General features: G+C 65.6%; 3 protein-coding genes across 5 annotated transcripts; all 3 read right to left on the reverse strand.

Annotated features, from left to right (window-relative positions):
- Window positions 1–225: 225 nt before the first annotated feature.
- On the reverse strand, window positions 226–3,070 carry LOC115614491. The gene is made up of 3 exons (XM_030501460.1): window positions 3,034–3,070; window positions 2,060–2,196; window positions 226–1,931 (listed from the first exon to the last, which is right to left on the reverse strand). The coding sequence occupies exons 1-3, from the start codon at window positions 3,068–3,070 to the stop codon at window positions 1,473–1,475; spliced, it is 633 nt and encodes a 210-aa protein (XP_030357320.1). The 3' UTR covers window positions 226–1,472.
- A 2,452-nt stretch (window positions 3,071–5,522) lies between these two features.
- Window positions 5,523–10,740, reverse strand: CASTOR1 (cytosolic arginine sensor for mTORC1 subunit 1). 2 transcript variants are annotated; one of them, XM_030502237.1, is made up of 9 exons: window positions 10,590–10,740; window positions 10,432–10,502; window positions 8,337–8,530; window positions 8,084–8,216; window positions 7,424–7,547; window positions 6,678–6,791; window positions 6,501–6,583; window positions 6,273–6,367; window positions 5,523–6,188 (listed from the first exon to the last, which is right to left on the reverse strand). In XM_030502237.1, exons 1-9 carry the CDS (start codon window positions 10,700–10,702, stop codon window positions 6,123–6,125), a joined length of 993 nt encoding a protein of 330 aa, XP_030358097.1. In that variant the 5' UTR covers window positions 10,703–10,740; the 3' UTR covers window positions 5,523–6,122. The 2 variants fall into 2 exon arrangements, with proteins under 2 accessions (XP_030358097.1, XP_030358096.1); XM_030502236.2 differs by lacking the exons at window positions 5,523–6,188; window positions 6,273–6,367; window positions 6,501–6,583; ... (1 more) ...; window positions 7,424–7,547; window positions 8,084–8,216 and having other exon boundaries at window positions 8,523–10,502.
- A 266-nt stretch (window positions 10,741–11,006) lies between these two features.
- TBC1D10A (TBC1 domain family member 10A) lies at window positions 11,007–20,204 on the reverse strand. 2 transcript variants are annotated; one of them, XM_030502248.1, is made up of 9 exons: window positions 19,942–20,180; window positions 17,536–17,680; window positions 14,621–14,728; window positions 14,252–14,358; window positions 13,564–13,678; window positions 13,342–13,407; window positions 12,843–13,032; window positions 12,374–12,528; window positions 11,007–12,186 (listed from the first exon to the last, which is right to left on the reverse strand). In XM_030502248.1, the coding sequence occupies exons 1-9, from the start codon at window positions 20,136–20,138 to the stop codon at window positions 11,794–11,796; spliced, it is 1,476 nt and encodes a 491-aa protein (XP_030358108.1). In that variant the 5' UTR covers window positions 20,139–20,180; the 3' UTR covers window positions 11,007–11,793. The 2 variants fall into 2 exon arrangements, with proteins under 2 accessions (XP_030358108.1, XP_030358107.1); XM_030502247.1 differs by having other exon boundaries at window positions 11,060–12,186; window positions 17,536–17,635; window positions 19,942–20,204.
- Window positions 20,205–21,943: the final 1,739 nt, after the last annotated feature.

Genomic DNA, 21,943 nt, shown 5'->3' on the forward strand with positions numbered 1-21,943 from the left:
CACATCCCATCATGTGCCACATCCCATCGTGTGCCACGTCCCATCGTGTGCCACATCCCATGCCATGCCACACCATGTGCCAGGCCAGGTCCCAGACCATGCTGTGCCATGTGCCATGGTGAGGACACTGGAATACAGCCCCTCTCTGCCCACAGACACCAGGACACAGGGACACAGGGACACTGGGACACCAGGACACCAGGACACCGGGACACCAGGACACCAGGATACCAGGACACAGGGCCCACGGGCCGAGGTCAGTGCTTTATTTCCTGTGTCATTACACAGACCCGGGCTCTGCCCTTCTCACAGTACCAAAATATAGTGAAATCCATAAATAAACCCTCGTCACATTCAGAGTTGATACAAAATAAGATTTATCACAAAAATAGATATTTATATATTAAAAACACATCCTTAAATATCTCTTCCCACCGTTGGGACACATTAAATTAACACCAGGAGTCAATAAATACAATAGCACACAAATAATACGGTATAAATTAATGGGAGTGTGCGGGTGCCACCACCCAGTGTCACAGTGCAGTGGCTGGAGCCTGGCCCCTGCCTGGCACAGCCCGAGGGGCCTGGGGACGCTGAAGGTACAGGGACACTGAGCACAGAGGGATGAGCCCAGGGTCCTCGAGGACATGGGGATGCTGAGAGCAGGGGGACACCCAGAGCACGGGGACACCCAGAGCACAGGGACACCAAATGTGCAAGAGTGAGCACAGAGGCACAACACAGGCACAAGCGCAGGGACACCAAGCATGGGGGACACTGAGAGCACAGGGATGAGCACAGAGATGAGCACAGTGACATTGAGCTTGTGGAGACACAGAGCTTGATGGGACACCAAGCACATAAGGACACCGAGCTTGCAGAGACATGGAGTATGCAGAGACACCAAGCACACGGGTACCGAGCACACAGGGACACTGAGCACACAGGGTCCCACTCCCAGATGCTCTCAGGGGCCAGCAGCCCCAGTGCAGGCCGGGCTGGGCAGGCTGTTGCTGGCTCTTAGTCAGGCCGGGTCACCAGACCCACTGAATCACTGGAAACTCCGGCAGAGCTCAGTGACAAGGGCCGGCTCCATCCCACAGCGGTGGCACTGGCGACACCAGAGCGTGCAGCTCCCCATGGCACCGAAACGTGGGGCAGGAGATGGGGGAGCTGCTGGGAGAAGAGCGGGGCTGTCCTGCAGCCGGGTGAGCAGTGGCACGCGGACAGCTCGGTCCCCATGGCAAGCTGAGGTGATGGGAGCTGCTCCGAGCACGCCGGCGTCCTCACCCCTGCGAGCTTAGAGGGTTCTCATAGTGCATCCCGGCCAGCCGGCAAGTGTCCATCGCAGAGAAAGGGATGGGGTAAGATGGAAATGATGGAGATGATGGAGATGATGGAGATGATGGAGATGATGGAGATGATGGAGATGATGGAGTTGGCGACGATGAGATGCTCCAGTGGCTGCTCTAGGAGCGTGCAGGCAGCTGCGAGCCCCGGCGCGTTCTCCACTTGTCCCTGCGCGCTCGGCGGCTCCGAGCCTCCAGCTGAGCGTTGAGCTTGGCCATGAAGCGCGCGTAGCTCCAGAGGAGCCGGCACCCCTCCAGCTTCTGCCGGAACACCCTGGTGGGTGCCGTGGGGCCGGGCGCAGGCCGGGGGCCCGGCTGGGATGCTGGGAAGAGCCCCTCCAGGTTGCTGAGGAGCCCTCGCACCTTCAGGTGGGTGCTGGCCAAGCGGCGCAGGATTTCGGCGCCGGGCGGGTTGAGGTCGCGCTGCTGCCGGGTGATGTCCTGCAGCGCCTGGGCCATGCGGGTCATGGTCCCCCGCAGTCCCCGCAGCCCCCTGGACCCCAGTACTGGACCCCGCAGCCACTCGGGAGGGCGGTTGGTGCGGCAGAGGTGGTGGAAGGCCAGGCTCTGGTCCTCCTCCTGCCCGGGGTGGGAGGGAAAGGTCAGGGATGCAGGATGGGAGCAGCAAGGGGGCACCCTCCCCAGCGCTGTGTGTCCCCCCGTGGAGGGGACAGGAGCGACCCCTCACTCTGGGGACAGGGACTCACGTAGAAGTTGAAGAGCTCCTGCGCATCCTCGGCCATGTGCCTCACCAGCGCCTGGATCTGCTGCAGGGTGGGGGGCTGCAGGGGCCGCCCCCCCTGGCCCGGCACCGCCCAGAGGATGAAGAGCCCTTTGGTGACAACTGGGGAGGAAGAGAAGGGACAGGAGGGGACACTGGGGCATTGCTGGGTGCAGGGAGGCAGCCCCTTGTCCGTGCCGGGAAGGCACAAGCTCACCAGTCCCTGTGCCACAGGGAAAGCTCAGCCCTGCGCGCCCATCACCCCGGCATCAGGTCTGGAAGCAGGAACAGCATGTGTCAGGCACATGCATCCATGCCCTGTGCCAAAGGGCCCAATCCTGCTGCAGGGACAAGCCCTTGTGCCAAAGCCTGCTGGGCAACCAGCAGGGAGCAGAAAGATGAGGATAAAGATGATGAAGATGCCACTGAGCAGCCACAGCGGTTACCCCAGCAGCTGCCTGTCACTGTGGGCCACCATGAAGTGGTGACAGTGGTGACATTCCTGGATCCAGCCCCTTGGCTCCAGCTGGATGCTGTCCTGACCCCACAGTCACCTATGGCTGTATGCCAGCGGTGGCTTCAGGTGCGGTGCTGGACCAGCACCCAGCATCCAGCCCTGCTGCACTGGGGGGCTGAAGGGCTTGTGTGGGCTGCAGGGTCTGTGCCAGCAACGTGACCACTGACTCTCTGCCATCAGTCCCCACATTGACCCCAAACCACATCCCCTCCTGCCCACCCCCTTCCCTGGGGACAAAGGGACCCCCATGGGATGCCCATCCCCATGCTCCCACATGCCACGATGCGGGGTGGGATGCACTCGTCCCCTACCAGCACCCTGGGGAGGTGACACCGCAGCGGCATGGGAGGGGACAGCCTGGGTGACACCACCAGCCCCGGCTCGCTGCCTGAGCCCCCCTGTGAGCCCTGTGGGCAGCTCGAGGGCCGGCAGCAGCCACGTACCTGCCAGCACGCGCCAGGGCCGCCCGTCGCTCCGCATGGCCGGGGCAGGGTGTTTCGGCGCGAGTTCACTTCCTTCACTGCTGCCGATGGGGAACTTCGCCTTTTAAAGAGCACCCATCGCCCCCACCTCCGACCGGGGCACCCGGCCCCAGCAGGGAGGCAGCGGGGAGCGAGGCCGTGCCCCGGGGCCAATGAGCAGCCCAGCAGGAGGAAATGATGCTGCCTGGCCAACGGGCTCGTTCTTCGAATCAGTTCCTCGAGGGAGTCCGTGTGGGTCCCGCTGCTCATCCCAGAACCCCACTACCCGGCTTCCTGGAGAAGGGGTGCTTTGAGTCACTCTGGTTTCACCCTGCGGCACCCAACGGGTTGATTGAACTGAAAACATCCTCAGCTGCCCCGAAACCCAAATGCAAAAGAGGGCAGCAGTGGCAGGGCTGGCACCCAGGGATGGGGGTGCCACCATGTGGGGACACCCATGTTCCATCACAGGGGGCTTTACATACTGAGTCCAGCCATGGGAGCTAAAAACCTGTCCTAATAAGAAGGGAGTTGGAAGCCTGGGAAGTTCGGAGCATCCCGGAATGGCCAGGGACTGTCCATGGAGTGTCCCCTGTGCCATGGGGAGAGCTCAGCCCTGTGCACCTATCACCCTGGCATCAGGCCTGGAGGCACAAACAGCCTGTGCCAGGCACATCCGTCCGTCCCCTGTGCCATCCGAGCCCCTGGTCTTGCTTTAGGGACAAGCCAACCCCTGTGCCAAAAGCCTGCTGGGGGTCCACTGGGGAGGAGAAAGATGAGCATCCCGGCATGGCCATGGCACTCGGTGGTGCTCCGGGGGATGCTCCATCCCTTCACCCATCTGCTCCCAACTACCCTTCCCTGCAGGTGATGAATCCGGGCACTGGCCAAGCGTGGCTCAGCCCCTCTGCCCAGCAGCACCCATGGGTGCCCTTGGGGAGGAACCACAGGCGGCGGGTGTTGCCCAAGGGCAGCGGAAGCATGGTGCGGGCAGCACTGCCCTCGCTGCTGCGTCAGCCTTATGCAACCACCATGGGAGAGCCCAGCTCGCTCAGCTCCAGCCCCAGCCCCAGCCCCATGGCAGCACACACTGCAAACAGCCCCTTACCCCCCTCAGCTCCCCTTTCCCAGCGGATGGAGCCGGCTTTGTCCGCTCCATGAAAATGGGTATATGGGATCTGCTCTTTGGGATGTGTTGGGTTCATTTTGGTGCCACCAAGCTGCCGGTGTGAGCAGAGGGAGCTTCCCCGCGCCGAACTTCCACACTGGGAGGGTTCGGTGGTGGCACGGGGGGGACAGTCCAGCGATAACGTCTGCTCCGGGCCGGAAGCGCGCCCGTGACTCACTGCCAGAGGAAGAAGTGTTCTCTTTTCCCCAAATTTCCCCCCTGCAGGGTGCCCACAAGCTGCAGGAGTCCCCAGGGCAGCACCTGCCTCCTCCTCCTCCGTGTGTCCTGCAGCAGAGGTGGTGCTGGGCTGGGTTTGGGGGCCGGGAGCCAGGAGAACATCCTTCTCTCTCCACATCTGTCTGTAGTAGTGTGTCCATCTGTCTGTCTAGACAGTCCATTTGCCATCTATCACTATGTCCACCTATCCTTCCACATACCCATCTGCACATCCACCACACATCCATCCACCCGTCCACCTCTCCATCAGCCTGTCTATCCATCTACCTGTCATCCATACACTGAATCAATTACTCGTCACTCCATCCATCCATCCATCCATGCATCCATGCATCCATGCATCCATGCATCCATCCATCCGTTCATCCACTTGTCCGTCCATCCATCCGTCCATCCATCCGTCCATCCATCCATCCATCCATCAGTCCATCCACTTGTCCATCCATCCATCCATCCCTGCCACCCTCCCTGGCCCTATGGACCCTCCGGCGTGTGCAGTGCCATGGCAGGACCCCATCTCTGTGCCCGGGTGAGCAGGACCCTGCGGGCAGATCAGAGCAGTTCACACCCACCCTTCGCTCCCCAGGGCTCCGCGTGGCACCGTCCCCTCCGGGGCTCCACACGGGTCCCCTCGGCTGTGACACGCCGGGGCAGGTGGGCGGCAGGGATGGTGCAGCCCCAGCAGGGACAGGAATAGCGCCGGTGACCGCATGGGCCAGCGGCAGTTTCCTCATCGCTGGGCACGTCACCGGCGTCCCATGACAAGGGACGAGACAGGAAAGACAGAGCCTGAAGCCACCGCAGGAACCCGGCGGCTTGCAAGTGCGCGGGAGCTGACGTGGGGAGGACACGGCCTGGGACAGTGGGGATGGGTTGTGGGGACAGGCCAGGAGCAGAGCTGTGGTCACCCACCAGCCCGAGCTCCTCTGAGCTGCTCTCAAAGAGGTTTTCAGCACCCAAAGCAGATGGCAGCGGAGCTGACCCCATCACCAGGCACATGGGGAGTGCCATGTCCCCCTGTCACCTCCACACCGTTCCCATCCCACCCAGTGCCACCCCCCGGGTATGTGGCAATAAAAATAACAGGTTTTATTGACTTATTAATAAACTCTGTGGAAATGCAGCTTGGCAGAGCTGGGGGTCATTGCCAGCCCCTCACAACAGGCAACAGCCACCAGGGAGGGGGCACTGGGCCCCACCATGGAGAGTTTTGGGGTGCCAGGGGCAAGCCCAGCTCTGGGAAGGCTTTTCACCACCATGGGGCTGGTCCAGGGGTGCCCCAGAGCATCACGGCCACCCCCCACCCGAGGGGATCACCCATAGGGACGCACACAGGGCGTGGGGACACATCCTGGGCTGTCACTGTCACCCCCATCATTGCTCTGTGGCATGTCCCCTTCATGTCCCCTCCTCTAGCAGGTCCCTGGGGACACCCGTTCTCCTCCTGAGCCCCCCAACAGGGATGGAGGCATGGGGTGGCGCAGCAGGACCACTGTCCTATTGCCATGAGGCCACCAGGTCCCCACATCCCCAGCAGGCAGGGAGCGATGCTGCACCCTCTGCCCCACACCGTGGGGAGACTCAATATTAAAACTAAGGGATACGGTGGGGGTGAGGAGGGGCAGGGGGACCCCACTGGGCCACCCCGTATGGGGACAACCAGCCACTATCTGCTGCTGTCCTGGCGCTGCTGCAGCAGCTGGATGACCTCAGCGATGCCCTCCTCAGGGACCTGCCAGGGGGGAAACAGGGATGTGAGCCCCATAGGGACACCCCCAGGGTGGTGGGTCCCCGGGGAGGGGGGTCAGGGGCTCACCAAGGCGTGATCGAAGTTGAAGGTGCTGATGTAGTATGCGGAGATGTCGGCAGCGGCCAGCGGCTCCGCGATCTGCGCCACGATGCCGCACTCATCTGTGCAGGAAAGGGGTCCCCAGTGAGCAGGGGCCTTGGCGGCAGTGCCATGGGGATGCACAGGGGGAGCATCACCCCAAAAGCAGGTCAGGGGAGGATAGGGGGGTGGTGGCACCATGGGGACGTGTCTCACCAAAGCCAAGGGGCTGCCCCCCGATCCGCACCATCCGCCACAGCTCCCCCGTCGAGCTGGTCAGCAGCAGGTCACTGGGGAACCTGAGACAGGGGGGTGCTGAGTGAGCCCCCCTTTCCCGAGCCCCCAGCCCCAGGGCTGGGCGGACAGATGGACACCCCCAGAGACAGCACCCACCGCTTCTGGGTTTCGGCGTCCATCACGATGGAGATGTAGCCATCGATGAGGGAGAAGGCAAAGAAGGTGATGGAGTCGAGGTCCTGGCTGCCGGCACCAGCCTCCCGTGCAGGGCTGCAGGGCAGGAAAGGGGTCGTGATCCCCAAAATGGGGTGGAAAGGGCTTGGTGGTGGCACAGGGTGTCTGAGCATCATGTTGGGTGAGCTGGGACTGGGGAGCTCACATGGGGGAGTGGGTGATACCCCGCAGATCTGCAGCTTGCACAGGGGCCAGGTTGGGGACAGGGGTGACACCAGAATTTAGGGCATTCCCACAGTGCTGCAGTGGTTCTGAAGCAGGAGGGTCCCACAGGAAGGGCCTCATCCCAGGGGACATGGCCAGGATCATCCCCTTGCCACGGCATCATTCCCACCAGCCTTTCACAACCCACCTCTCCTGCTCTGCTGCAGTGGCGGGCTTGTCCCTAGGTCACCCTGGGGCTCCCATCTCCCATGGTGGCAGCGAGACCCACAGCACCCACATGTGGGTCGGGAGGGCAAAACCAGGTTGCAAAACACACCCAGAGCTTGAAAAGCCACTGGGAGCAAGGGGAGGGACATGTCACTGCAGCTCAGGTGGTGCATGGACGGGTGGATGGAGGGATGAGTGGAAGGGTGGAGGTATGGAGGGAGGGAGGGAGAGATGGAGGGAGAGATAGGTGGCACTGGGCGAGGGGCACCCACCATGTCCCCATCGCCAGGACCCACCTGTGGGAGTAGAAGAGGACATCGATGAGCATGGTGGCGATGGCGGGCAGCGTGTCGGGGGCCACGGTCAGGATGCAGAAGCGGGTCTGGGGGCTCTGCACCGGGTGCAGTGTGGGGCTGGCAGCTGTGGGGGAAGAGCCACCCGTCAGGCGTGGGGACAGCCCGGGGACAGGAGCGCAGTGCCACCGCGTGGCCACCGCGGCCACAGCCCCGCATCCCTCGGGGCACGGTGGGGGACCTTAGAGCAGCTCCAGGGCCTAAAGGGGCTCCAGGAAACCTGGAGAGGGGCTTTGGACAAGGGCCTGTAGGGACAGGACAAGGGGAATGGCTTTAACCTGCCAGAGGGGAGACTGAGATGAGCTCTTAGGCAGAAGCTCTTCCCTGTGAGGGTGCTGAGGCGCTGGCACAGGGTGCCCAGAGAAGCTGTGGCTGCCCCATCCCTGGCAGTGTTCAAGGCCGGGTTGGACACAGGGGCTTGGAGCAACCTGCTCTAGTGGAAGGTGTCCCTGCCCGTGGCAGGGGTTGGAGCTGGAGGAGCTTTAAGGTCCCTTCAACACAAACCAGGCTGGGATTCTGTGATGTGGGTACCACTGGTGGGAACTGGAGCACCTCTGAGGGGACTGGGCGGCCCTGGGGAACACAGCACCCGGTGTCACTCACCTGGCTTGGGCTTGAGGAACCCGTTGCTCACATCCTCACAGGTGACGGGGACACACTCTCCGCTCTCCTCCTTGTAGATGTCAAACTCCCCGGCCAGTGTATGGATCACCACGGGCAGGTCCCGCTCCCGGACCTGGCCGGGGGGGCAGGATCAGGCCCAGCACTGCCACCATCAGCAGCCGGGGCCAGCAGGGTCCTCACCCAGCATCCCATGGACCAGCACCCTCCATCCTCACCCTCTCCTGGGGCTCACCAGGATGAAGTCAGTCTGGTACGTGGAGAGCATCAGCACTGAGACATGGTGCTCGGCCAGCGGCGCGATGACCGAGCGGGCGATCTTGGTGACGCCGGTGGCCTGGCAGCCGGGGGGCTCGCGCCCATTGGACACCACGCTGAGCACCAGCCACGTCGAGTCCGCCACCTGCATGAACTCAGAGGGCGGCAGCTCTGGGGGGGAATGGGGACACCGCATCCGACACCGCACACCCTGCCTGTGACATGTCACACTGCTCCTCAGGGGCTGACATGAGCTGGCCATGGGGGGCAGAATCAGCCCCAGGTGTGGGGCTGGAGATGCTGGTTGGGGGGCACAGACCAGCCCCATCCATGAGCAGAACCAGCATCATGAGCCAAGATACATCTGAATTCGGCTGCAGGGATGAGCGGGACCAAACCTGCAACACCCAAGCCCCAGGCCCCACCTCTCCGCCCCACACCAGCACCCCAGGGTGGGTGCAAGGGGATGTTCGGGTGCACTGCACCCCAAAACCAGCATTACCCTGGGGAGGCCTGGCTCATCCCCTGCCCCCCAGGAGTCCCCAGCACCATAGCAGGACACAGGGCACCAGAGGGGACAAGGGAAGAGACAACCCGGTTGTGGCCCCCCACCACCACCACTGCGCCCACCCTCCTGCCCAGGAGGGAACCCGGCACTGCTGGGGTGCCCCAGGACTCATCCCTGGGCACCATTTCCACCCTCACAGGAAGGGACATGTTGGGGTGGCCACCCAAGGGGTCTCCAAACTGCTCTCCGCACCCAGGGGGCAGCACCCGTGGGAGACATGGGAGCCCGCTGGTGGGTCTCTGGTGTCCCAGCCCTGCTGAGAAGGCAAACTCATCACACCAGTGCTGATGGGGAGGTCACCCCGGGGGGGGCTCCAGCGCCCATTGCGGGGGGGGTCCCCATCATGGGACAGGCTCTGCACCCCGTTCCCACTCCGCGGCTGGGGCAGGGCGGGAGCGGGGCTGGATCCAGGCCCTCGGCGGGTGTTCCCAGCGCCTGTTCCTGCGCAGGAAGCGCCAGAACAACCTCGGCTCCGGCCCAGGGCTCAGCTGGGGCCGCGGGGGGGGACACACGAGGACGTGGGGACCTGTCCCAGCGCCGGCCGCTTAATCGCTTTCCAACACCACCCTGGGCGGGGGGGGGGACACCCCGAGGTCCTCGTGTCACCCACCCCGCGGCGTCACCTTGTCCTCCAGGGGGATGGGGGGTGCAGCTCTCCTGTGGGGGGGTGCCCGCAGCGGGGGGACACTGGCAGCCCCCGAGGCTTGGGGGACACACACGGAGCCGCAGGGCCCCGGCTCGCGGGACCATTGTTCGGCACTTCCCGCCCTCCCCTCGGGATCGGGGAACGTTTGTGCACAGGCCCCGAAATGAAACAATACGTGGGGAAGGGCTGGGGGAGAGGTGGGGGGAAGAGCCCGGCCCCGCGGCCCCTTCCCTGGGCAAAGGGCCGGGCAGGGAGGTGGGAGCTGGAGCTGGATCCGGCCGGAGCGCTGCCCCTCTGCTCCCTGGGGCACAGCCAAGGGGATGAGCTGCGGCCGGTCCCGGCCTCGGCAGGAAGGTTTGGGCGTGGGAAGCCCGGGCGGAGTCCGGAGGCTCCGGCACAGCCCGTCGGGCCGGTACCCCGGTGTGAGGGTGAACACACGCTGGGTCACCCGCGTGGAGACGTCACCAAATGACACATCCCGGAGAGCGCGACGGGGCTGGGATGGCTCAAACCCCCCTGTAGGACACCCCAAAACCCGGCCCCAGCTGCCCGGCAGCACCCCCAGGCAGGGCTCACCCCTGCCAGCCCCGGTGGGTGCAGAATCGGCCCCGGAGTGCCGCGGCTCTGCCTGGGCCATGGCCGGGCAGGCTGGGACATCCCCAGCGCCGGCGCCGAGGGGATGGGAGCTCCGTGGCCAAGAGCCGCGGGGACGGGCACGTTCCCAGGGAGCCGCGCTACCAGCCGGGACTCGCTCCCGGTGGCTCAGGACTGGAGCGTTGCTGCGCTTGGGTGGGCTGAGAACGTGCACAACTCGTGTCAGCGGTGCCAGCCGGGCCCGGCGGGGACACTGCGCGGTACCTTTGAAGCCCTCCTCGTCCAGCATGATGGTGTAGTCCTCGGGGGTCTCCGTCAGGCTGAAGAACTTGCACCTGAAGAAGAAAGCGGCGCTGCCAACACCGGGGCCGGGCACCGGAGGAGGAGAGGGAGGAGCGGGAAGAGGGGAGGAAGTTCGGTACCTGCAGCGCTGGGGCAGGAAGAGCAGCTTGAGCAGCGGGTGCGTGTAGAGCCAGAGCCCGCGGCGGGCCAGGCTCAGCACCCGCACCCGGTGCTCCAGGATGTGCAGGTCCATGGCCCCACCGCACCGCGACCCGCCGCCGCGGCACAAGCCAGTCCCGTCCAGGGGGCGGGGACAGCGCTGGCCCCGCCCCTCGCCACGCCCCGGCCCCGGTCACGCTGGGACCGGCCGCACCGGGACCCCAAACGCCGACACCCCTCCCAGACAGCGGGGCTCAGCCAGGGCCGTGACATTGGGGTGACAGCAGCAGGTCCTGCCCCACGGCACCCTCCCAGCACCTTCCCCCCCCCCAGCAGGAGCCCCCAGGGGCGATGGGGGCACCCCCCGCCCCGCAGACGGGAGGACGCGGAGCCGCAGGCGCCTTTACACAATCTGCTTTATTTACCTTTGTACAAAACCGTGTTTCCCCGCTTTATTTTACAAAGCCACCCCCCAACCCTCAGGCAGGAGAGAGGGGACCCCAAACCAGGGAGGGCATCACGCCCGCCGGGCCTCGGGGGGGGGGGGCAGAAGTGCTGGGGGGAGCCCCGGGAGGGGCAACGCTCCCCTCAGGTCTGAGGACATGGTGAGGGGCTTTAGCCCCGTGGTCTGGCATCAAACCCCCCCCTTCAGCTCCCAACCTCGGTCCCTGTCCTGCGACGTTTACTGCCACGGAGGAGTAATAAATAGGCTCAAGTAAGTAGGTAAATTGGGTACTACAGGTAGGGCTACAGCTCGATATATCCTCACTAGATAAAGAGGAGCAGGGTGAGGGGTGCCCCCGGCTCCCCGCGTACCCCCAGTGCCCCTGCGCCAGGCGCGAGTGCTCAGGAACTGGGGCTGGGGCTGGCAGAGGGATGGGGGTGATGGAGGGACGCTGGGGGCAGCGGGTCGAGGGGCTCGGGGGCAGGGCAAAGGGACCGAGGGGCACGCCGGGGTCCCCCAGCCGTGGGGGGGAGCTCGGGTGGCTCAGCCACCCCTGCCGGGGCTCCCACCGCACATGGTGCCAGCACCGAGGTGTCCCCGTGGGTCACCAAGCTCCCGCGGATGGCCCCTGCACACGGGGACCACGGTGTGTCCCCAACCCTCCAGCGCCGGGGGCCACGGGTCCCCATGCAGCCCCCAGCAGCGTCCTCCAGCCCGGGCCCACGTGTGCCGTGGCGGCCCTACAAGTACGTGTCCTCGCTCTCCCGGGAGCTCAGGCTCTCCTTGGACTGGTGGTGGGGGGAGGCCTGGGGGTGCAGCAGCTCCCGGGCCGAGCCGGGCGCCCCGTTGCCCTCGGCCCCGGGGCCGTTGGCGGGGCTGGCCGGGGTCTTCTCTCGGCTCTTCTCCTTGCTCTTGCGGGCCTTGGGCACGGGTGCGGGCCCGGGGGGCACGATGATGGAGGGGACGGGCTCCAGCGCCTTGCGGGGGGGGGGCTCGGCCTCGCTGATGGCCTTGGCGCCGTGCAGGCGGGGGGGGCCCTTGCACTGCAGCTCCCCGTGCATCTCCCGCCACTTCTTCAGCTGGATGAGGTGCTCCCGCTCGATCTGACGCTCCGTCACCGGCAGCTCGATGACCTGCAGGACCCAGCTCGTGCATCAGCATCGATGGTGACAGCACCGAGCCGGGTGTGGGACACCCCCAGGGCAGAGGCACCCCCAAATCCAAGCTTTTTGGGGGCTGCCCCCCTTGCTGCACCAGCTCTGCCACCCCAGTCCAGTAACTGGGCAGCACTGGGCCCCCAGAGCTCCCCCAGCACCTCACCTCCTGCACCAGGAAGGTCTCCTGCATGATCTTGGGGCTGAGGGCCCTCAGCCTCTCCATGGTCTCGTATTGGCCTTGGCAGGACTTGAGCTTGTCCGAGGAGCCCAGCGTGTGTTTGAGCAGCACGAGGCCCACCCGGAAGATGATCTTCACCCCTGCAATGGGAGAGGTGAGGCAAGAGGTACCCAGCAAACAGGGTGATGCTGCCACTGCGTCCCTCAGGTGCTGTGGGGTGCCAGGTCCCGGCCCCATCAGCAGTCAGGGCATGCAAGAGGGTGGATTTGGGACACACGTGTCCCCAGACCCCCAAGAACACAGCCCAGACTTCATCCCACGCAGGTGGCTGCCCCAAACCTGCCCTACAACAGCTCCCATGTGCCAGGCATGGGTAGACAGCCACTGCAGAGCCCCTGTGCCACAGGCGCTCACCGGGGAGGAAGAGGAGGATGGTGGGGTGAGGAGCTTCTACCTTCACAGAAGAACATGTCCCAGACGCGCAGGACAGAGCTCCAGGGCAGCGTGCGGGAGAAGGCGCACATGAACCACTCTGTCATGTAGAGGATGGGATCGATCTTCTGCTTGCTCAGGTGCTTGTAGGCCACGGGAGAGACCTTGTGCAGCAGCGAGAAGAGGATCTGCCCGTCCAGCTGAATGGCCTCCTGCGGGGACGGCGGCCAGAGCCCTGGTGAGCACCTTAACCCCAGCACAGCCCCGGCATCAACACCCAGCACCCAGCCCCGCCGGAGGAGCAGCCACCCTCCAGACCTGGCTCCAGGAGCAGAGCTGAGCCCCACAGATGCTGGGAGCATGAGCCCCCCATCCCTGACTACGGGATGCTCCTGAGGGCCGCGGCACAACACGGACGCTGCGGGAGCACCCAGGATTCCCCAAGCTCCCTTCTTGCTGCGGGGTGAGGAGCTGAGGGAGCCACCGCAGGCCCCCAGAGGCACCACGGGCCCTTCACTCACCAGCTTCTCGCTGTAGTAGCCGGGGAGGTACTTCTCGCAGATCTGCACCAGGCACCAGAACGCTTGCTGCGAGCCAAGGGACAGCGAGTGAGCGCCGGGGGGCAGCCCTACAGCTCCCCGTGGCCAAGGGAGCAGCAGGAGCCGGCAGAGCACAGCCAGGGCGAGGGGCACCCCCAGCACCACCCCGAGGTGACCCCCACCCCCACGGGCCCCAGCTCGCACCTCGGCCGGCATGTGCATGAGCAGGACGGCGGCGATGGGCGCCTGGGCCTGGCAGTAGCCCTCCTCGGGGCGGTACAGCGTGTACGCCTTCAGCACCCGGAACAGGTCCTGCTGCCTGCGGGGACACGGAGCTGCACACAGGGCACCAACTGCGGAGCCCAGGGATGAATCCACACTGGGCACAGCACGGGGACCCAGCACTACCACCACCAGCCTGGGATCCCGCTCCCACACATCCCCAGGGACACAATAACCACAGCTCTGCCCATGGAGGCCGCATCCTGCCCGCATCCAGAGGTAAGGCAGGGAGCCTACCACCTCCCTTGGGTGCTGGCTCAAGGTGAACCATGGCGAGGCAAGGACCCAGCTGCAAGCACAGTGGCACAGACACTCCCCAGCACATGGGGAAGGACATTTCCCTGGTGACAAGGAGGCCACAGAGGCCACCTCCTCCCTCCACCCTCCTGCCATGGCAATTCCCACCCCAGCGGGGTCAGAGCTGGTGCTGAGGGCTGTGACCCATGCACTGAGCTCCTGAGCAGCCATCCTGCTTTCAGCCTGTGCCTGGGTGCCCCGGGAGCTGGGGGGGGGGGGGAACACGGCAGCCCTGAGCTGGGACACAGCGCCCACCCCACAGCGCCGTCCAAGCTGGGGGCTCCAAGCCCGGCCACGCAGCAGCTCCACTCACCCATGGCCTCCACGTGAGACAAACATCTCATGGAAGGGGAACTGGCGGTGGAGGTCCCGCTCAATCACATCCAGCCACTTCGGGTCCCCCGCGAGGAGATCCAGCTCCTGGGAGGACAGAGTTGGGGTGAGCAGCACCCCACATCAGCACAGGGCCAGGTCCATGGCGCTGGGGGAGCAGCCTCAAGGCTGGACCTGGCTCTGACCCAAACATGAGCCCCAGCAGGCTGTGGGTCAGTGCACCTTGACCCCCCCCCCAGCAGAAACAAGCAGCATCTGGGATCCCCAATAGATGCCCCAGTCCTAGGGGGAGAAGCAGCACCCCCCACAGCAGCACCCCACACTGCAGCCCCCGCACTGCAGCACTCACATCAAACTTGCCGATGTTCTGCTCCAGCTTGACCTTGCTCCCAGACAGGTACTGCCAGGCCCGGCCCCGCAGCGAGGGCGGGATCCCCTTCTGGCACCGCAGCCGGATCTGCGGGACACACGCAGCCGTCACCGGGAATGTCATGGAGCAGCCGTGGGCAAAGAGGACCCGGGGCACGATGGGAGCGGGGCTGAGGCCCGGCTGCACCCTGGGGTGCCCGGCCACAGCGTCACAGCCTGGTTTGGGCTGAAGGGACCTTAAAGTTCACCCAGTTCCAACCCCCTGCCACGGGCATGAGGGAGCTGCAGACGCTGCCAGGAGCCCGCTGAGGGTTTGTGGCTTGCAAACAGCTCCAGACAAGCCCGGCTCTGCCCAAAGCAGGATCTGCTCTTCCCTGTAAGGGTGCTGAGGCGCTGGCACAGGGTGCCCAGAGAAGCTGTGGCTGCCCCATCCCTGGCAGTGTTCAAGGCCAGGTTGGACACAGGGGCTTGGAGCAACCTGCTCTAGTGGAAGGTGTCCCTGCCCGTGGCAGGGGTTGGAGCTGGAGGAGCTTTAAGGTCCCTTCAACCCAAACCCTTGTATAATTCCATTCATTCTATGACCCTGCTGGGAGCTGGAAAAGCAAACACTGGATTCAAATGGGGAGCGGGTGCTCCCTCGCTGGCATGGCCAGCGGAAGCACTGGAATCACAGGGGAGGGCTCTCCAGCCTCCAGCCCAGCCCCGCTCTGACCCCCGGAGCGCAGATGCACGCTGCCGCGCTCTTGGCCTTTCCCCGCTCTCAGCCCGGGCAGGCTGGGCCCCAGCTCCATGCATGGCCAGCTCCCGAGGCCAGCTCCGTGCCCAGAGCCCGCCCCTGGTTTCCTTGGCACTGGGCACCATCAGGACCAAAGTCCAGTGGGGCAGCGCCAGCACCTACCCCACAGCAGGGCTTAACCCTGCTCCTGCCAGCACCCAGCAGGGACCACATCCAGACACCCCCAGCCCGGGGGCACCAACAGCACCATCTCCCCATGGTCCTGGGCCAGGACATGCAGCATTGCTGGGCCCACCAGAGCAGTGCTTCCAGCAGTCGCCCCACACAAGACCCTGCAGACCCATCTCCCATCCCCACATGGGGAGCTCATCCCAATTGCCAGCGACCTGCCAGAGCTCCCACATCCTCCCCGGTGCCTCCAGCCTGCCCAGAGCTCCTCTCCCTTTGCTGCTGCAGCTCAGGAGCAGGTTGTTTCCAGGCAGCCGGGTGCAGCTCCCTGTGCCGGGGGGGTTTTGCTGCTCCCTCCCCATGGTGCTGCTTGTTTACCGGGGCAGTCCCGGTCCTGCGGGGCCTTTGTGGCTGCAGGAAGCTGCGGGCGATGCCCGGGGCAGCTCTGCCCTGCTGCCGGCTCCCTGCCGGAGCCAGCTCCCCTTCCTGCTGGCCGAGCTGCCAGGAAGGAAGCTGCCCTGCTGGGCTCAGCGCAGCCTCCAGCTCCACAGGCTCCGGAGCCAGGCACCTCATCCCCTTGGAAACCCCGAGCATCTCACCCCCATGGCCCTGCACAGGGTGCTGCCATCACCCCGGTGCTGGGGCTATCCGGCCCCTGGATCCCGCTGTGCTCTTCCAGGGACCAGGAGCGTGCCCAGGCGGAGGGAGGCCAAAAGCAGAGAGCAGTTGAAGTGCTGCCCGTGGGCCTGTCCTCCTCCGGGCTGGCTAGAAAGGGCAAGGACCAGCACTCAGTGCCATGAAGGATGTGAGGTTGTGGTTCCATGGGGATCCAGGCCAGGCGGGTGAGGGAGGGAGGGATTTGGGATGCTGGAGCAGTGCAGGTGTGGGTGAGCCCGGCAGGGCTGGCCCAAGGGATGCCCGGGCTGTGAGCCAGCCCCGGGTGTGCAGAGGCACAGGGAGCAGCCACGCGGCGTGGCCACGTCCCAAAGCAGCCCGGCTCCTGCCAGAGCAGCAGCGAGGCCAGGCCTGGCTCCCTGCCCCGAGCAGCCCCAGGGCTCCAGGCACAGGGCAGCTCTGGAGATCCAGATCCAGCCCTGGCAGTGTTCAAGGCCAGGTTGGACACAGGGGCTTGGAGCAACCTGCTCTAGTGGAAGGTGTCCCTGCCCGTGGCAGGGGGGTGGGACTGGAGGAGCTTTAAGGTCCCTTCCAACACAAACCAGGCTGGGATTCTGTGACTCAAGAGGCTCTGGGCACTGTTTTTTGTTTCAAGACGCTCAATACAGCACATCAGCCCCACGGAGAACCCCAGGAGCTCAGCCCAAGCAGAGGGAGCTCCTCTGCCAGCCCTGCTGCTGCCGGAGCCCTGGCCCCAGCCTGGGCACAGCTGGAGAGCAGCGGAAAGCACCCACAGAACAAAGCGCCCGCTGCCACGGCCTGAAAAGCCCTCCCGAATCCTTTGTGAGCAGCCAAGAAACAGGAGGGATCCCTGCGCTGAACAAGAGGCCCCGCGCAGAGACAGCGCCCCGGGAGCACAGCGCGGAGCCGTGCCAGGAGGCTCTGCCAGCCCCGCGAGGAGGAGGAGGAGGAGGAGGATGAGGCCCTTTGGCCACTCTCTGGCAGCGCTGGCCGGTGCCAACAGCCTCATTGCTTCCAGTGGACACACAGGAATTGCTGCATCCCATCCCATCCATCCCATCCATCCACATCCCATCCCATCCATCCCATCCCGGCCTGGTTCACAGGCTCAGGTGAGGAAGCACCAACAGCACCGCCACCCAGCACACCCCAGCCTGCAGACCAGCACCGCACACACCAGCCTCAAACATTTCCTACCCGGAGCCTTTTGGGTCTATGAGATGCTCAGAACAGAAGTTTCCACAAGCCAACAATTCCCCCCAGGAATGCCAGGGGGGGTCACAGGACACAGGGTGCTGGCTGCCCCTCCTCCTGTGCAGGGGCAGTCCCAAGGGCCGTGGCTGTCACCCACTCACCTTCTTGTGCTTTTTGGCCATCCACTTGTCCCAGTTGTTGAGCATATCCAGCCACTTGGACTCCCGCTGCCGCAGCACCTCCAAGGGCACCTCCTCCAGCCTGTGGGAGGGGGGAAGAGGCCGGTCAGTGCAGGGCCCCCGGGTCCTCTCCAGCACCCTGTGTCCTGTGTACCCCCCCAGCACAGAGCCCAGCCAGGACTCGCTCAAGCTGGAAGCGCTCAGCACCCGCGGCACCACTGTGCCAGCTCCAAACCCCTCCAGATCACCCTGCGCTGCACCCACCGCGCGCCCCAGCATCCCTAGGGAGCTGTGCCCAAGGGCACATCAGGAAGGTGAGGAACTGGGAAGCACATCCAGAGCCATTTGTGGAGCTGAGTGCTGGCTGCAGATGGGGAAAGCTGTGGCCATAAGCATCATGTCATGCTCACACTCCAAGCCTGGCGCTGCTCCAGGCCCGGCACCGAGCCCGGCTGAGCTGAGGGTCCCCCAGGAGGGAGGGGAGAGTTTTCCAGCACGGCTCAGCCCAGCCGGGAACCAGAGTTAACCCTCCCGAGGCAGGAGGGATGCTGCAACCCCCCCGGGCATCCTCTGCCCTTCACCAGCGAGGAGATGGGTGGCAGAGCGCCCGGCCAGGCCCTGGGCAGGGGCACCCCAGGGACAGCAGAAGCTCCTCAAGCCATCAGAGCCAACCTCAGCAGGCTCAGTGCTTCTCAGTGCTCAGCTCCACACTGCCCACAGCCATGCCAAATCCTTCTGAGGACCCAAGGACCACAGCCTGGTGCTGAGCATCCTCCACGGAGCACAGGACACCCAGGCCCTGCCTCCTCCCGGGGAGCCCAGGGCCGCATCCAGCTGGCAGCTCCCAGCTCCCTGCCCAGCTCCTCTGCCGGATCCCACCCACCGGAGCCGGGATCCGAAGGGACCCGGCGCAGGGGACGAAGGGCGCTGGCCCCGCGCCGGGGCTCTCGAGGCGTGGGAAGCTCGGGAGCACTGGCCCTGGGCCTGCTGGAGCCCGGCCAGCCCCGGGTGGAAGCTGTTACCAGCTGATGGCTGCTGGCAGCGGGCACAGATGGGCACCAGAGGCACTTCATATGGCCCGGGCGGGAAGGACGGGGTGGGGGCACTCACAGGAGATGCCCTGCGCGAGGAGGATGCTCCTGCGCACCCATAGCTCGGCCCTTCCCGGTGCCCCCAGCCCCTCCGCAGACGCTGGGACACCCCACGTGCCCTCCCTGTGCTTCCCCAAGACCCTTCCAGTTAGGGAGACCCCAGCTCTGCCAAGCCAGAGGGAGGCCCTGGACTCCTGCTTATCCACTCCTGGATGGATGGAGAGCGGATAAAAGCCCTGGAGAAGGCCAGGATTGGACCCCAGCGCACCCATGGGGCACAGGAAGAAGGCGCAGCCCCCAGTGACTGCAGCCACCACGCTGAGAGCCCCCCAGAGCAGCCTCTTGCCTCCAGCACCAGGAGCTCCAGCCTGCAAAGCTGCAGGGAGCGGGACATCCTCAGGGACACGGGCAGTGTGGCTGGGACGGGGCGCAGCAGGAGAGGCCACCCCGCTCCTATGGTGCTGAGCCACGAGCAGGGCCAGGTTCATGCCCCAGCACAATGCACCTTGCCCAGCACCAGTGATGAAGCCCCTGGCGCCCTGTCCCCCCACGGACCGGCCCCGTAACCCCCGAGGGGCAAACGTTTTGCTCGGGGTGCATGGGGAAACTGAGGCACGGGCTGCGGAGCGGGCGAAACACCGGCTCACATCCAGCCACCGGAGACCTTGTGCTCCCCAGGGCGTCGCTGTAAACCCCGGCCGGGCACCGCGGCAAACATGCTGCCGAACCAGCCCCGAGCACATTCCTGCTGCCAGCGCCGCCCTGGGCTGCTCCCGGCCCCGGCCTGGGCCGCCCGGCTCCCGCCGAGAGCTTCCCCGCTGCCGCCGGCCCTGGCGGGAGGCCCGACGGCGACCCCGGCCGCCCCCGATTCCCCGCCGGAATCCAGCGCTCGGAAGAGAAGGGCCCCGGCGGTAGCGGGGCGCTAACCGCGGCGGCCCCGAGGTGGGATCCGCGGCGCTCCCCGGCTTCTCCCCCCTCATCGGCACCGAGGAGAGGCCGGACCAACCCTCGGGGCTCCCGCTCAGCCCCGGCCGCCACCGCGGGCAGCACCGAGCCCCGGCCCCGGGCGGGGGGTCCCGGAGCCCCCATCCCGGCGGTACTGCCCCCCCCCGCGCCCCGCGCCGGGCGCCGCCGCTCTTCCGGGGCGCGGGCTCCGCGGGGCCGGGCTCTGCGGGGCGCCGGGGACAGGCCCCGGGGGACACCCCGCGCTCCCCGGCCCCGCGGCTCGGCGCTGCGGGGGCCCGGCCGCGGCTCCACCGGGCGCTCGGCGACGCGCGGCCCGCCCGGCCCCACTCACGGCCCCTCGGCGCTGCGGCTGCCCACGATGAAGCCGAACTTGTCGACGCGCCGCTCCTCGGGGCCGCCGCCGTTGACCTCGGAGTCGGAGCCGAGGGAGCTGAGCTCGTCGGCGCCCGGCTCAGCCAGGCTCTCGTGGGTCCCGGCCAGGCTGCGGTGGCGGCCGCCGGGCGAGCCGGGCCCGCGGCTCTTGGCCATGGCGGCTCCGCGGCGCCTCAGCGCTCCTCCATGCCGCGGCCACGGCGGCGGCCACGCCCCCGGCCGCCCGGACACGCCCCCGCGCCGCGCCGCTATTGGGCGGGAGCGAGCAGACAGCCAATCAGCAGCAAGGATGGCGACGGGGAACTGTCGCCATTGGCTGAGCGGCCGGGTGGGAGCTGTCAGTCAGGGTGACAGCGAGGGGAGGCGGTGCCAGCTGGGCAGGACCGGGACCGAGACCGCGCTGGAGCCGCACCGGGGCCGGGCTGTCGAGGGCTCCGCTGGGGCCGGGGCACCGGGCAGGGGCGGCCCGGAGCCAGCCGCACGCACCAGAGTTGGGGCTGCCGCTGCCGCCGCCTTGCGCTGAGGCTTCCCAAGCGGCAGCATCGTCGCTGCCAGCCCACGGGCGGCAGCAACGGGCTGGGAGCTGCGCTGGGTGAAGCGTTCCCGGGGTAGATCCGTTGGGAGCAGGCACTGAGCTCCAGCCACTTCACATGGGTCCTCCCCTGCATGGACAGCTCGGGGAGCGCTGGGTTTGTCCCAGACACACACACGGGGCCTGTTCCACCGCTTATGGGGGAGGTGTAGATGGAAGGGGCTGGCCAAGCTCCACCTGAGCTCTTCCGAGCAGGAAGTGTTCTGCTGGAGCAGTGGGGCAGGAGCTCAGCACCTGAGCACCAGGGCAGGGGCAAGGACACGTGTGGGATCACAAACATGGGATCAGGGAGCATCACACCAGCCCCAGGCACCGCCGGAGGAGCAAGGCTGGGTGACCTCAAGCACAGCCCCACCTCCACGCCCCACAGCGGCTGCCCAACACAACTTCCCCATTGCAGAGCTTTCCTGGCTGGTTTTACACCACCACCGCTTTGCACCCATCCGCTAGTCTTTAAAGCAAAGCAAGGTCATTGCACACCTTTGCTGGTGGGGAGGAGCACCCCACACCCCCAGGCCACCCTGCCCCACACATTCCCAAGGGCAAGATGCTGACATGTGGGTCAGCAGAGCCAGGGCACAGAGCACGCCAGGGCAGGAGGAGGCCAGTGCTTCCCTCCTGCTGCTGCATCTCTCCCCCTGAGCATGGAGGAAGGCAAAGAGGATGTTGTGGCAGTGCCTGACCACCACTAAGAAAAGAATAATAAATCCCTGGTTTTGGATCATGCCAAGAGGAGAACAGAGGTACCCACACCACAGACAACAGCCTCTTCTGCGGTACCTGTCCATTAACTCGTGTGCTTCGGTCAGCGCTGTGCTGCAGGCTCATACAGACACAACACACAACAGGATCTCCGCAAGCCCGAGCGGGAGCTGCACAACACGAAGCAAAAACCACCTTTTCCAGTAACACTCTAAATTCGGAGCAGTCTTTCTGCCCCCACACACAGACAGCAACATTTGTATGCATTATGTTTACACCTAAAGCATAAATCACAGCATGACAGAAACACAGAGTGCCAGCGCCTCAGCACCCTCACAGAGGACAGTTTCTGCCTGAGGGGTCATCTCAGTCTCCCCTCTGGCAGGTTAAAGCCATTCCCCTTGGCCTGTCCCTACAGGCCCTTGTCCAAAGCCCCTCTCCAGGTTTCCTGGAGCCCCTTTAGGCACTGGAGCTGCTCTAAGGTGTCCCCTTCAGGAGCCTTCTCTTCTCCAGGCTGCCCCAGCCCAGCTCTCTCAGCCTGGCTCCAGAGCAGAGCTGCTCGAGCCCTCGCAGCAGCTCCGGGGCCTCCTCTGGCCTCGCTCCAGCAGCTCCATTCCCTCTTGTGCTTTACATCGAGGAGTAGCTCTGTCTCACCAGGGGAATTTTA

This window comes from Strigops habroptila, chromosome 11 (assembly GCF_004027225.2).
Source record: "Strigops habroptila isolate Jane chromosome 11, bStrHab1.2.pri, whole genome shotgun sequence".
Taxonomy (NCBI): domain Eukaryota; kingdom Metazoa; phylum Chordata; class Aves; order Psittaciformes; family Psittacidae; genus Strigops; species Strigops habroptila.

What these genes read in the sequence shown, in the direction of transcription:
- LOC115614491 (XM_030501460.1), bottom strand. Translation starts at nt 3,070, where the DNA reads ATGCGGAGCGACGGGCGGCCCTGGCGCGTGCTGGCAG. An exon ending in GCCCTGGCGCGTGCTGGCAG is followed by an intron (nt 2,197 to 3,033) that starts GTACGTGGCTGC and finishes CTTCCTCCCCAG; the next exon opens with TTGTCACCAAAGGGCTCTTC. An exon ending in AGGAGCTCTTCAACTTCTAC is followed by an intron (nt 1,932 to 2,059) that starts GTGAGTCCCTGT and finishes CACCCCGGGCAG; the next exon opens with GAGGAGGACCAGAGCCTGGC.
- CASTOR1 (XM_030502236.2), bottom strand. Translation starts at nt 10,702, where the DNA reads ATGGACCTGCACATCCTGGAGCACCGGGTGCGGGTGCTGAGCCTGGCC. An exon ending in TTCCTGCCCCAGCGCTGCAG is followed by an intron (nt 10,503 to 10,589) that starts GTACCGAACTTC and finishes TTTCTTCTTCAG; the next exon opens with GTGCAAGTTCTTCAGCCTGA.
- TBC1D10A (XM_030502248.1), bottom strand. Translation starts at nt 20,138, where the DNA reads ATGGCCAAGAGCCGCGGGCCCGGCTCGCCCGGCGGCCGCCACCGCAGC. An exon ending in TGGCCAAAAAGCACAAGAAG is followed by an intron (nt 14,729 to 17,535) that starts GTGAGTGGGTGA and finishes TGTGTCCCGCAG; the next exon opens with ATCCGGCTGCGGTGCCAGAA. An exon ending in AGACCTTCCTGGTGCAGGAG is followed by an intron (nt 12,187 to 12,373) that starts GTGAGGTGCTGG and finishes TGGGTCCTGCAG; the next exon opens with GTCATCGAGCTGCCGGTGAC.